Source organism: Parasteatoda tepidariorum, chromosome 1, assembly GCF_982258835.1.
Source record: "Parasteatoda tepidariorum strain Cologne lab strain chromosome 1, Ptep-v5.0, whole genome shotgun sequence".
Lineage (NCBI taxonomy): Eukaryota > Metazoa > Arthropoda > Arachnida > Araneae > Theridiidae > Parasteatoda > Parasteatoda tepidariorum.
The window spans coordinates 106,981,696-106,995,732 of record NC_141755.1 but is presented as its reverse complement, the minus strand read 5'-3'; the positions used below and the strand labels follow the sequence as shown (position 1 = coordinate 106,995,732).

General features: G+C 29.1%; 1 protein-coding gene and 1 long non-coding RNA gene across 2 annotated transcripts; one reads left to right on the top strand and one right to left on the bottom strand.

Moving 5' to 3' along the window:
- Positions 1–516: 516 nt before the first annotated feature.
- Positions 517–13,021, bottom strand: LOC107444019 (astacin-like metalloprotease toxin 5). The gene is made up of 6 exons (XM_016058069.4): positions 12,866–13,021; positions 4,668–4,738; positions 3,892–3,979; positions 3,048–3,156; positions 2,173–2,348; positions 517–790 (listed from the first exon to the last, which is right to left on the bottom strand). The coding sequence occupies exons 1-6, from the start codon at positions 12,936–12,938 to the stop codon at positions 564–566; spliced, it is 744 nt and encodes a 247-aa protein (XP_015913555.1). The 5' UTR covers positions 12,939–13,021; the 3' UTR covers positions 517–563.
- Positions 5,087–9,464, top strand: LOC147816679 (uncharacterized). Its single transcript, XR_015428727.1, has 2 exons — positions 5,087–5,549; positions 6,916–9,464. It is a non-coding gene; the product is annotated as an uncharacterized LOC147816679 (long non-coding RNA).
- Positions 13,022–14,037: the final 1,016 nt, after the last annotated feature.

Below are 14,037 nucleotides of genomic sequence, written 5' to 3'. Positions count from 1 at the left end.
TTGTAACGTAAATAAAATATTCCTTTTCCTTAAATTTTCTTTTCTTTTCTATAAGAACGATTAATTGCTCCCAATAGTTTACCCAGATGAGCTGTCTAAAGTTTGGATCCCTTAATGTTAATTTTATTTTTTGAGTATTTCGCCATATCTCGAAAACCTTTTTAGCGAATTGCAGAATTTTTACACACAATTACAAAATTTCTTTATCCAAACGTAGCTCTATTCTTTAAAAAAAAAATTTCTATTTATTATTAATTTATTTAAGGATAATCAAATAAACTTTAATTTGCAAATTTGTACATGATTTTAATGTATGTATTTTTAGATGAAAAAAAAAATTGAGTGCTATAGGTCGAATAGTTCGTGTGAAATCGAATTTTGAAAATATGACTCTTTTTAAAATACTATACGATTATTCAAAAAGTTATTCCAATCAGAACCTTTTTTATGCATATTTCATCATGTTTTGCTTTTAATGTCAGTTTTTCTTAAATTATATTGGAGAGTTTATTAGCATTTTTATTCTTTTGTAGTCATTTTTTATTCGATTACATTTGGAGAGTTTATTTGCACTTGTACAACATGTTTATTCTTTTGATGTCAGTCTTGCTTAGATTATACTTGACGACAACTTCTGGTAATAATCTTCCTCCTTTTCCTTCCATTGTCTTCAGATTCTTACGGTCTTTGGAGAAAGTGTACGAACCGTACAACATGATGGAATCGTAATCAAACTCAGTCAACAACTGATTCTCTTCAGGTTTTAGTTTGAAAAATTGATCTTCGAGTCCTGCAGAATAATAGGATGTAATTTAGTCATTATTTTATTTTATAACCGATCCAATTTTTTGAGTTTAACTACCAATGTGCAACCTTGTAATTTCGTACCCAATCCAGAAGGCAAGGCAACTCCTGGATCAAGCATTGGGAGAAATTTTGCCTTCGTGGCCGACTTTTTTGATGGAGCTAACCCGCATTTGCGTTACATGGAGAGGAAGACCACGAGAACATCCCACGGTTCGCCTCGTGACAAAGGGACTCTAACCCATGATCCGTCTACCACTGAGGATATTCACTGTGGTCGGTGCAAGCTGGATGCGGAATTCGTATCTACCAGCCATCGCTGGGATCAGACCCCGGTTCACCTCATTGGAAGGCGAACGCTCTATCCCCTGAGCCATCGCGACTCAATCAGTCATTATGTCAGATTTAAACAATCGGAAACGTACTTAAGTCCACATTCTCATGTCACAAGTCTCAAGACATAGAAAGACGACTCGAGACATAGAGTTCAAACGAAAACTCCCTGTACCCCACCCAATTTTCACTTTAAAATATATTTCGATATTTTGCGAATCCTCTTTTTTTTTTCATTTTTTAATCTTTTCTCGCAATAAACACAAATCTTAGAAATACGGAACTACTATTCTGCTTTTTTGGAACGGTGGAAAAAAAAAGCACGATTTATTATTACTTTATAATCTAAGTACGAAACGTCGGGTTTTAAAAAAAGCAGAGCTCAAAATACATATTTGGCGAATATCAGGAGAGAGCCACAAAGTTAAGAATTCAGACGCGGTTTTTATGTCTAAAAAATAGCACTTCGTCTATATATTATTATAATGAGCCACCAAGAGCCGGGATGGCTCAGGGGATAGTGCGTTCGTTTTCCAATGAGGTGATCCTGTTTCGAATCCCAGCGATGTCTGGTCGATACGAATTCCGCATCTGTCTTGCACCGACCACTGCTGATGTAAAATATCCTCAGTGGTAGACGGATCTTGGGTTAGAGCCCCTTGCCGTCAGGCTCACCGTGGGGAGTTTTCGTGGTTTCCCTCTCCATGTAACGCAAATGCGGGTTAGTTCCATCAAAAAGTCCTCCACGAAGAAAAATTTCTTCCGATACTTGATCCAGGAGTTCCCATGTCTTCTGGATTGGGTTCAAAATTACAAGGCTACGGAGTTGAACATTAGTACACGTAATCCCAAAAAATTGGGTCGGCTGCTCAACGACGGTTATAAAATAAAAATATAATTATACAATGAGCCACCAAGTGGTCATTTCATAAAAGATTTCTACCACTATGATTTGAACTTATATACACACTAAAAGTTGAATGATGTGTTTTAGCTCAAATATGCAAATGAATTAATAACAAACAGTGACTTGACCTTCTTTAATATTTTTCCAGTATATGACTAGATAGTCGTCTCTATCAGATCTGTTCTGTTCGTGGAAAAATCCTATAGCATGTCCTAGTTCATGAACAATGGTTGCCGTAAAGCCACATCCATGACCGAGAGAAAGAGGCTGAGCACCACCTGTTCTTCCAACGTGAGAATAACATCTGCAAAAGGAACCGTTAACTCAATAACATTTAACTTTCTTTCTACATAAAACGATTTTTAAAAAAATAAGTTTCCTTAACATAGCATAATCAACGCCTTTAATAATGTCCATTTCTATAATCCCTGGAAAATGAAGTCTAAAATTATACATAAATCAAAACTTTATGTTAAAACGAGTACGTAAAGAAAATGCTATCTAACAATAACTATAGTTTGTCTAAAACAAGAACTCCTCTAGACGTTCGTCTGAACCTGTGGCGGTGACTATGGTAACCAGGTATGACTATTTCAAGTAGGAGTGCGGGGTCACTGTTTTGGAGTGGTTTCGTTTTGGGGTGGCGATAGAGAAAGGGAATATCTTTCTTCGGTCTATTGTGTTAGTCCTAGAGTGCAGCTACCATCCCTAAAATGCACCATTCTTTTTTCCATAGCATCAGACTCTGTGACGGGAGGAGTTCTTAGCTTAGACAAACTATACTGTAACTTCCTTCAGTGAAATTTGTCTGCTTGCTGAAGGAATTAGAGATAAGTTGAAAGGCAAAGAGTTTATTCTGAATCTTACCTTCCTCAATAGGGATTTTTTAAAATTTTTATCTTGGTTTTGCTATATTATTTTTAACGTGGTAATGCATAATTTTTCATCAAAAATATCATTGTGTATCAGTGTTATCGCAAAGTAAGTAGAATAAAAAACTTACCCTTCTCCAGGGAATAGTCTTAGATAATCTTTCTCAGTTGTTCGTTTAATAAAACGAATGCAGGTATTTTTCTCATATTGTTCAATTGCACCTTCCAATCTCAGAAAAACTAAGGATAATTTAAAAAAAAAAAAAAAAGAAAGAAAAAATCAAGCTTAGAAGTAGTTGAAATTAATTCCGTGCTGCCTGTAGACTCCTTATTATACATTTTTAGAATTCTCGCAGAAAATTAAAATCACATCTGAGCTACAAATTAAAATTTAATCGTTCTAGAATCCTTACCGAAAATGAAAAACAAAAAATCATATTATAACTCCTTAAAAAATGAATTAAAATAAATAAATGAAAAATAAATCTCTATAAAAAATCACAATAGAGTTTTAGAATCCTCGCAGAAAATAAAAATGAATCAAAAATCACATTATAGACCAAAATTAATATTTTACCCATTTTTCGAAAATTTCATCTTCCTCAATTATCTTTTTAAAATCCTCGCCGAAAAATAAATTTAAAAAAAAACCTCACATTAGAACTCCAAATTAAAACTTAATCGTTTGAGAGTCCTTGCCTTAAAAGAAATTTAAAAAAAATCGCATCTTAACTCCAAAATAAAATTTAACTCAGAAGAAAGTCTTTCTCGAAATCAAACGAGTATCTATAAAGAAACAGAGAAGAGATGAAATTCGATTATTAAAAACAGTTCTTCAAGCTATAAAACAGTTTTTAAAGTTTTTCATCTCATCTTCCTCAATAATGATTCAACAGTTTTTTATAGCATTTGTGTTTCATCATAACTGACTATTTACTAAATATGTATATTTTGCTGTTTAATTAAATTACTTACACACTGTTTCTCTCAGACTTGGATCTTCAACATATGGCACAACGCCATTTGGCCACAAATATTCAGGATGTACAGTAGCGCTTCTATCCTAAAGGAAAAGTAAACAAATCTAGATTCAAACAACATAGTCGTTTTATTTAGTTATCAAATTACATGAATATGCTTTCAAAACAATCTAAAAGCTTTTAAACTCGCCTCACAGAAATTTAATCAGTGCTATCTCTTACGATATATAACATAGAATTATTAAACAAAAAGATTATAGTAGTTTCGCAGCCTTACTGGAACCCTAAACTTGGCGACATATTTCCATAAATAAAGAGAACATTCGTTCTTGAGAAAAAAAACAACTATATGACGACACTTGAGTATTGGATTTGATTGGATCTCTAAGAATGGCGCGTCTTATGGTGACATGCCGTTATCAAATCAAGAACGTGACCATTTGTCAGTTTGATATTTCACATATCTGTTAAGCGTATACACAATAATAAACAAAATTCTTTTCATTTTTTAAAAAAAAATAATGCATTTCATTTGTTACCTTTTATAAAAAATAATTTCTGAAACTACGGAGGTTCCGTAATAGTTGGAGGGTATTGCCAAGTGATTTTATAATTTAAATTCTTGTGGAAAAAAAACTTTATAAAACTAATGAAATAGTTAAGATAAGAAATTATTCATAAATTTTCCACCTCCTTCATATTTATTCTTTTCCTTCACCTTAAGATCGTCAGATCGAAATTAAAAAAAGTTCTTATTAAAAAGATTCTTACGAAGTCTGGAATTCCAAGGATATCACCACCCAACAAATCTGGATTTTCCAAAGGTAGGTTTCCAAGATGCGCTTCAAGAATAAAAGAAAAATCATTAGATTTCCGTTTCAGTAATAAAGTATTAGAAAGCAAGTTGTATATAATTTAAGAATTTATTGAGAGATAAGTTAAGCTACGTTTCTTGTAGAAAAAACCTACACCGCCTCTCAAAGATTTTTTTTAAAAAGTTAGTAGGGGAAAAATACGTCTTTATTATTACAATAGGAATAATTTTTCGTTTTTCTAAATTTGATAACAAATGAGATCTATGTATTTATCTTGCAATTGTTATACTCTCATGTTTATGCTTGTTTAAGAGAGCGTTTATAACGGAGTAGATAGAAGAGTGTTTTAACCTTACCCAATTATAAATGTTTACTGCTCTTCCCAGGTAGCAAAAAGATATGATCTAATATTAGAAAAATGCAATATAATACTGCCCTGCTAGAAAACGCAACGCTCTTGAATCCTATCTTCTAATTTTAGAACTAATATTATATAAAATTAAATATTATTCGATCTAACATTCGAACTTTCAAAATAATCATCTATTTCATTACTTTTGGTACAGCGTCACATTTTTGCGAAAGGTTATCCCATATTATTAATAAATAAACATTTATTTATGAAAGAAAACAATAAATTAAATATTACTTAAAATGTCATTTTTAGCCAATGCAAAGAAAGCGAAAAATAATATTAGTAGTAGTTTGCGAACGATTGAACTCAAAAAACTTTTTCAACTGTTGAATCTTGTCCCCCTTCTTCCTCGTTGGCTTCTTCTGTTCGTTTGTTTACGGCGCCATTGTTAGAACTTAGCTGCTTTCTTTTCAATTACATAAGGTATTTATAATTTAGTAATTATTTGAAAACTTTATACATTTCAATGATAGTTACATGAAACGTTAAAGAAGTATTGTAAGTAATGTTTTTGCTTTAGTTAAAAATCATGTATCAAATAAAGTCAGTTTATATTATGAATTGTGATCATTATTGTTCGCACATAGTAGTTGACTTCTGTGTTAAGTTATTGTTTAGCTATAAATAATAAGTAATGTAATTAGTTCAAAATATGCTTGTAAAAGAACGTTTGCTAAGTAATTCGACTGTAACAAAGTTTTTCTGCAACAGTGGAAAAGATAAAAATAATTGTCTGTAAACAAATTAGCCAAGTTAAAACAATTAGAAAATTAATGATCTGCTACTTTTAGCTCAGTTTAAACCATTACATTCTAGAATGTTTAACGTTCAATACAAGCAATATTGTTACCGTATTAAAATTTCATGTCTAAAATATTGTAAAACAAAGAATTAAACATTTTTATTTAAATTTCTTGGGGATATTTCAGTATCGTGATCTGTCCCGCCAAGTGCAATCACCAAATAGATTTTAAACTTGTAACTTTTTTAAACAAAAATATGTATATGTTTGCCTGGGGTTGTACCTTTCGAGTTTGTCCTATTCTGTAATGTTTCTTTTAGTTTAATAAATATTTATTAAATAATTATTATGATAATTAGTCTAATAAATAATTATTGTTTAATAAAGTTTTTAAATAAATTTCTATTGCATATAATCTGAGACTAAAAATTTAATTAAGCAATAAAAAAATAAGTGTTATGCATACTGACTTTTAAATGTAATGTAAATATATTTGGGGGGAGGGACAATATATATATATTACAACTTTGAAATATGTGAATTGTTAAAGAATTCTCCGAAATGGTTTTTTCAACCATAAATTGATGAATTTGAATTCTTATTGTATCTTTTTATATTGATGTACTTATACGAATTTTAAAATAAGCATTTGTTTATTTAATATTTTTCGGCACTCTTTTTGTTGATTTGCCACATAGCGAGTAGTTATTTTCTGGTATAATAAAAGAAGTTAAAAGGTTTTGCAATTTTATTTTATTTTTAAATATCTGAGAGTTTACTTGGGAGTGCTTATGAGCTAAATTCTTTTAGTTGATCTTCTTCCCTCTGTGTTATTTTTTGTGTGACACTAACGAAATTTTTTTTACGCTTGTATCGATACCGAAATTTATCATTTAATTTCATTGTAAAGGATATTTCAATTTCTTAAAATCATTTTCAAATTAAATAATTAAAGTTTCAAATAAATATTCAATGTTAAATAGTTTTAAATGTGTTTTTTTTTTTTTTTCATTTCAAAATCTAATTTCTTTTCTTTTTAAATTTCAGTATATATAGCTTTTCATCTTCAAGAAAATCTACTATTTTTAAAATAAGCAGTGGACGAAAGTAAGCAATTGTTTATTTCACACTTTTTTTGTTGATAGCTTGCCACATAGTGAGTATTTATTTTCAGGTCTAATAAAAGGGGTTAAAGAGTTTTGTAGTTTGAATTTTTTTTTATTTTTTTAAACATATGATAGTTTGCTTGAGAGTGTTTATGAGCTAAACTCTTTTGTTAATCTCCTTCCCACTATGTTACTTTCTGCTTTTCGTGTGGCTCTACCAAGATTTTTTGATGCAAGTATTGATACTGCAATTTACTCATTGAATTTCATTGTAAAAGATATTAAAAATTTTTAAAAACATTTTCAAATTGCATAATTTAAGTTTAAAATAAATATTCATTGTTTAAGAATTTTAAATTTGGTTTTTCCATTGTAAATTTAATTTTCCTTTACAATTTCAGATATAGCTCTTCATCTTCAAGAAATTTTAATTAAAATTTCATGTTTGAAATATTGTACAACAATGAATTAAACATTTTTATTTAAATATAGACTGATTTTTATTTGAATGTTTTTGATGCATCATTATTCATATTAATTTGTAAATGATTAAAAAATAAACAATAATATGGTCTATTCAAAATGGTGATTATGGTGAATGTAGAGCTTTGATTAAATTGTATTTTTTAAATAAATTCCTATTAGAAATAATCTAATGCTGTAAAAATTTGTTAAACTATAAGAAAAAAGATATTTGACAAATGTTGGGTATGCATACTGACTTTTAAAGAATGCTATGTAAAATATTTGGGGGAAGGGGCGAACTATATTTAATATATATTTACAACTTTGAAATATGTGAATTGTTAGAGAATTCTCCTTCTATATGATTTTTTCATCCATGAATTGATGATTTTAAATTCTCATAGTATCTTTTTACATTGATGTTCTTTTACATTAATCAAATTTTAAAATAAGCAATGGAAAAAATTAGCAATTGTTTATTTAACACTTTTCGCCACTTTTTTTGTTGGCTTGTCACAAAAGAGTTTTGCAGTTTGAATTTTTTTTCATTGCAACGATAAAGATAAAAATAAATTTTTTGTAAACAAGTTTGCCATGTTTAAATAATTATTAATTAATCAATTACTTTTTAGTTAAAACCATTGCATTTTAGAATGTTTGAAATTTTATTCACAAGTTGAACACTGTTGTTACATTTTTTGAATTTCCTGTTTATGTATTGTAAAATGGTGAGTTAAATATCTTTATTTTCATTTCATGAATTAGACAGATGTTTTTGATATGATTAATTATATTAATTTATAAATGATAGCAAATAGTTAAAAAATAAGCAACAATATGGTCTATTCAAAGTATGTTAACGTTAAATGAAGAACAGTGCTTAAAAGGTGTTAAAATTTTTATTTATGAAGTTCTTAAAAAAAATGTGAACATTTCCTATTGGCTCTATGAGCTTATACAATGTACAAAAATATTTTAACAGTTAAGTGTCATTGTACTTAATCTTTAAAAAAAATTAAAAAGTATTGAATTTGATATATTTTTGTATCTGTATATATACTTGAATATTCACTTCAATTGAAAAGAGCTTAAGCGTTTTGACCTATAATTTCTTCTTTTTTAAAAAAATAATAATTAAGAAAAAATAAAATTATTATTTGAAGGCCGTTATAAGTGAAATAATTTTCTATTCTTGCTTGGTGATACTGAGATTTTTTGGTGCAGGTATTGTTACGGAAATCTACCCATTAAATTGTAAACATTTTCAAATAAAATGATTTAAGTTTTAAAGAAATATTCAATGCTTAATAGTTTTAAATTTACTTTAACTAATTTAATGTTTTCAATATAAAGTAATATAGAGGTTTAAGTTTAGTGTTTTCAATGTAAAGTTAACTTTTTTCTCCTATAATTTTAGCTTCGTCTGCTGGATAAACAAGCTTATCTACCAGGAAGGAGCCATTCATTTTTGAGCTTGGGTGCTGTACAATGCAAATGGAAATTAATTTCTGGTAGAAAACTAGGAGCCATATGTCCGATCCTGACAGAAAACAAAACAAATGGAGGCTCTCTTTAAATCTGCCGGAGCTGAAAGTTTGAAGAAAGGTGCATCCCTGTGCGATTCGTTTGTGTGATATGCAAAGATGCTGCTGACCAATTTATAAAATCTTTCAGTAAAGCAAAGATTTTCAGTTTATTGCTCTGAAATATAGTTCAGTAGCACAAAAACAAAAAATTGAATTGAAGAAAAACTTTAAACTGCATGAAATGACTGTAATGTTTTGAAATTTTTTTAAATTTAAAAATAATAATAATTAAAATGATAACACATGGTCCTGCTGTTGCTTTTAGAAAAAAATTTTATTTTATTTAATTGCAAATACGTGTTCTTAACTTATATTTTAACAAAAGAATATTGATGAGCTTATATTAAACAATGATGGTAAGAATGTATTGCTTTTATTGTTTAGTGAAGTTATATTTATATTGTGTTTTGTTTTAAAATAAAACAATTAAGTAGTGAAATGTTTGTCATGATTTGATTTGATTTATTTTTTTATTCTTAACTACTGCATTGTGTAATTTATTCTAGTCATTATAGTTATTTTTAAGTATTATGAAAATTCGAGAAATTTTGAAGATATCAGAAGCAATTTTATTTTAACATCATTGTTAAACATTAACTCTAACTTATGAGCAAATATACTACTAGCATTGTATTTATTAACTTCAATTTTGCAGTTCAAATTTGAGATAAGAAGTGTATATAGATTTTTATGATTTTATAGATTTTTGCAAAGATTTAAATTAATGTAATTGTAAAATAATGATAATAGCAAAAAATTTCTTAGGCTTAATATTTAAAATTTAGCAGAACATTTATTCACATTATTGTAAAAACAGAAAATTTAAATCAACTTAAAGAAGAATCTTGTTTAAATTTTTATACATAAAATTCTTTGCAAAAGCAACTCTTTTAAATGCATAATATATGTTTTTTTTAGGCTAATTCTTCATAACGCATACTATATAATCAGAGAAAAACGATTTTGATCACTAATACTAAAGGCAACTTTTAAAAGATAATGCAAAAAAATTTATTATTTTTTCGTCTCATTCTTGTATGCAATTATATGTTTGTGCAAATTTAATTTAGATAACATGATATTTACTGACAGTTTTGAAATTAAAATGTTATGTTAATTTTTTGCAAAGATTGTTAGTTTAATAGAACATAACACCTTTAAATAATTATCGAATTGATGAAAATTCCTGAAGTTATTCTAACATTATTTTAAAAAAATATTAGCAATTTTCGTGATATTAGTTGCTTTCCTGGTTTCATTCCCTGGAAAAATTTCTACCTTGCGTTTGAGTTTTGTTTTTAGGTGTTTTGCTAAATAAAATTTCAAATACTAAAAGAATAAAGTTACGTAAGTATTTCTCCATTTAGCAATTCCAGTGAAAAAAGAAGGGGAAAAAATATGTGTAAATTTGTTGAAGTAAGTAATTTGAATATTTTTAAATTTTTTTCTTTATTGTGCCAATTATTACAAAAAATGTCCACTTAAAAATTGAACAATTGTAAGGGGAAAAAATTTTAAGTTTAAATTTCCACTCAGTTCAAATGTAAATATATAACTTTATAATTATATAGTGTGGTTTTTATTATATAATTTCAGAATATAAATAATGAATGATAATTGTGAAACCATTTAAAAAAAAATATATATTACAAACTAACAAATTAAACTAAGATTTTAATAAAATAAACCCAGTTTTTTTAAAAAGAAAATTAAGAGTACATTTTAAAATTAAAGACTTGAAAATTATTAATGATATAAAATTTGTCAGAAAACCCATTGTATGAATAAAAGAAAAAAATATCAATAAAAGTTGCAATAAAATATTTCCTAATTTAAATATTCGAAAAAATCAGCTGAACATAAGATATACTTTGGAGTAAGGAGGAGAAAAATGGAAGGTAGCAGAATTCGCTAATATAATTTTATTTAGTATTTCTGTATTGCTAAGTAAATAATGCATGGAATGACATAAAACTACTGTTCTATGTTTTACTGCTTCACAACAATACAGAAAATTAAGTAAAATTGTATCGTCGAATTATTCTACTACCATCCATATTTTCCTCTTGCTTACTCCAAAAAAATAAAAAGCAGAATAATAACAGAAAATACAAAATCTAATATTATATAGCATCAAAACTAACGCAAAAGAATATTATGGCGAACGCTAGATAATATTAGTTTGCATTGAATCTAATATTATAAAAGGCTGAGCAAACAGCGACCTTTTATATCTTTCTAATATTACAAGTTGTGTAATATAACGTTAGATTTTGCCGCTTTTCTGATATTATCTAATGTTATGTGCTACTTGGGTTGTTAACAATAAATCCTACATGAGCCGCGATGGCTCAGGGGATAGAGCGTTCGCCTGGGTTCGAATCCCAGTCGATACGAATTCCGGATCCGGTTTGCACCGACCACAGTGCTGACGTGAAATATCCTCAGTGGTAGACGGATCGTGGGTTTGATTACCGTCAGGCTAATCGCGGGAGGTTCTCATGGTCATCCTCTCCATGTAACGCAAATGCGGCTTAGCTCCATCAAAAAGTCCTCCACGAAGGCAAATTTCTCCCAATACTCGATCCAAGAGTTCCCTTTGTCTTCTGGATTGGGTTCAAAATTACAAGGCTACGTAGTTGAATATTAGTAGTCGTAAACCCATAAAATTGGGTGGTCGGCTGTACAACGACGGTTGTAAAGTAAAATAAAATAAATTCTACATTAAATGTGCAAAAGAATAATTATAATAACCTTGAATAACTTCATCTTCACGTTCTGCTTAGATTATCTTTGGAGAGTTTCATAGCCTTTGTAGAGAGCGCAAAAATAAATAAAAAAACGAACCACCATAAGTAACTTCTGATCTAATGATGGGATCTTCCTCTTCTAGCACTTCATCTTAATGGTTCGAGGGGTATGACCTCAAATATCTGAATTAATTAGGGAAAACGATATTTTAAGTTAAGGAATCAGACACAAAAACGTACTTTCTCTGAATAAGCAAACCTTTTTTTCGACGGATTTGGATTTCTGACTTCCAATTTATAGAGGCAGCCACAATCTGGGAAATAAGGTCCTAATAGTTTGGTCAGGAGAGCCGTCCAAAGTTTGGATCCCTTAATGTTATTTTTACTTTTTGCAATTTTCACCATATCTCGAAATCTTCTTTAGAAAATTGTAAAATTTCTGCACACAATTATAAAATTCGTTTATGTAAAGATAAATTTCTCTAAAAAAATAAATTTCAATAAATATTTATCATTTTATTTAAAACTAATCAAAAAAATTTATAATTATCAGGTGTGCAATTTTTTACGTAATTTTAAATCATCTAATTTCGCTTGGTAAGATACAAAATTTGAACGAAATTGGTTGAATTGTTCCTGAGAAATTGAATTTTAAATAATATAATTTTAGTGTTGGGGACACGGGCAGGTGTAGATAATAACGGGTATACTCAATTTTTATGTTTAAGAGTTCCATTGCCCGGTATTCACTACACTGATTTTCCCCCCTAATCTATTGGGTATCTATTAAAATATCTAATAAATGTTAAGATATTACAGAATAAATTAACATCAATTATATTAAAGGTTGGTTGCCTGTGTAAACCAAAATATGTCATGTTTCTAAGTGTTGATGAAATTGAGTACTAAATTTACTACTAAATTTGCATAAAAGATTGTAATACTTGTCCCTTAATGACAAAATAATAATAAATATTGTCACGTTAACGACAGGCAGTGAATGAGACAAAAACAATTTCAAAAAAATTGGCTTTTTACGTAACTATAAATGATTAAACAAACATTTTAACGCAACATTTTGAAAACTTACGGGATGGAAATCCAAAACTTCTACAGAATAAAGATAAGAAAATCGCCACTATTTTTGGAAAGAGCATTTTCATCAAACGGCTGGTATGGAAATCAATTGAAATGCAGTAGCATAATTATCACTACACTCTGATTTCATATTAAAAAATAACAGGTGCTATTTTTCTCAGAAAATCAAGAAGCATTAAAGACGATTACAAAAAATGTATATTGCGCAAAATAAAACGGAATAACTAAACAATTTCTTATTTAAGGACTGTGTTTTTAAATAATCAATTCTGCCCTTTAATACTAATTTTAATTTATATATATATATATATTCAAAGCAACTTTCTAACTCGCACATATTTGCATATGGTGATTGGCAACGCAATAGATGTTAAAAGAGTCTATTAAAAATTATTGTAAAATGAAAGATCAATACTATGATTTAGAGAGTTAACTTCAGAATGATTTTTTTTCTTTCTAATATTCTATTGATACAAAAATAATGGATAAGAATCTTTTAAAAATGAGAGTATTTAAGAAACCTTACCATATACCTACTACAAGTGAACTTCAAGGTCGGAATAGCCAGGGCGCTGGACTCACGTTCGTGAGAACGGGAGTTCGAATCCAACCAAGACTCCCCTTGTAGTAAATGGTGTACGTTAAATCTGTCGGGTTACACAGTCCTCCATGTTCCCAAAACAAATTATACCTCTGGGGGTACTGAATCGGAGATTAGTTGTTCTCTGGTTCAGGTCAAAATTACTATCTGTGGATCTATGAATAGGTCCACCCTATAAACGGGTGTGACAGAAGTCGAATTCTTGGCCACAGATGGCGCCACTGGAAAACAAGAACCCTCTGCCTTAAAGGCCGACGACAGCAACAACAAAAAGTGAACTACAGAGCAATGTGACAGAAGTAATTTCTTTCCTTGCAGCAACGATTATTGCTTTGTTTCATAAGAAGATTGATTGTGTGAAACAACTTACATTTTTTTCAAAAAAATTGAGCTGTTACAAGTTTAAGTTTTTCATCACAAGTTCAAGTTTTTTCATTTGAGTAAAGTTATATTGTTTGCATTATATCATCCATTGTGGCTACTGAAAACTTTTACTCATTATCTAAAGGTTAGAAGTCAAGCAGTGGTCAGGAAAGAAGGGGTCAAGCAGGCAACCAATCCAG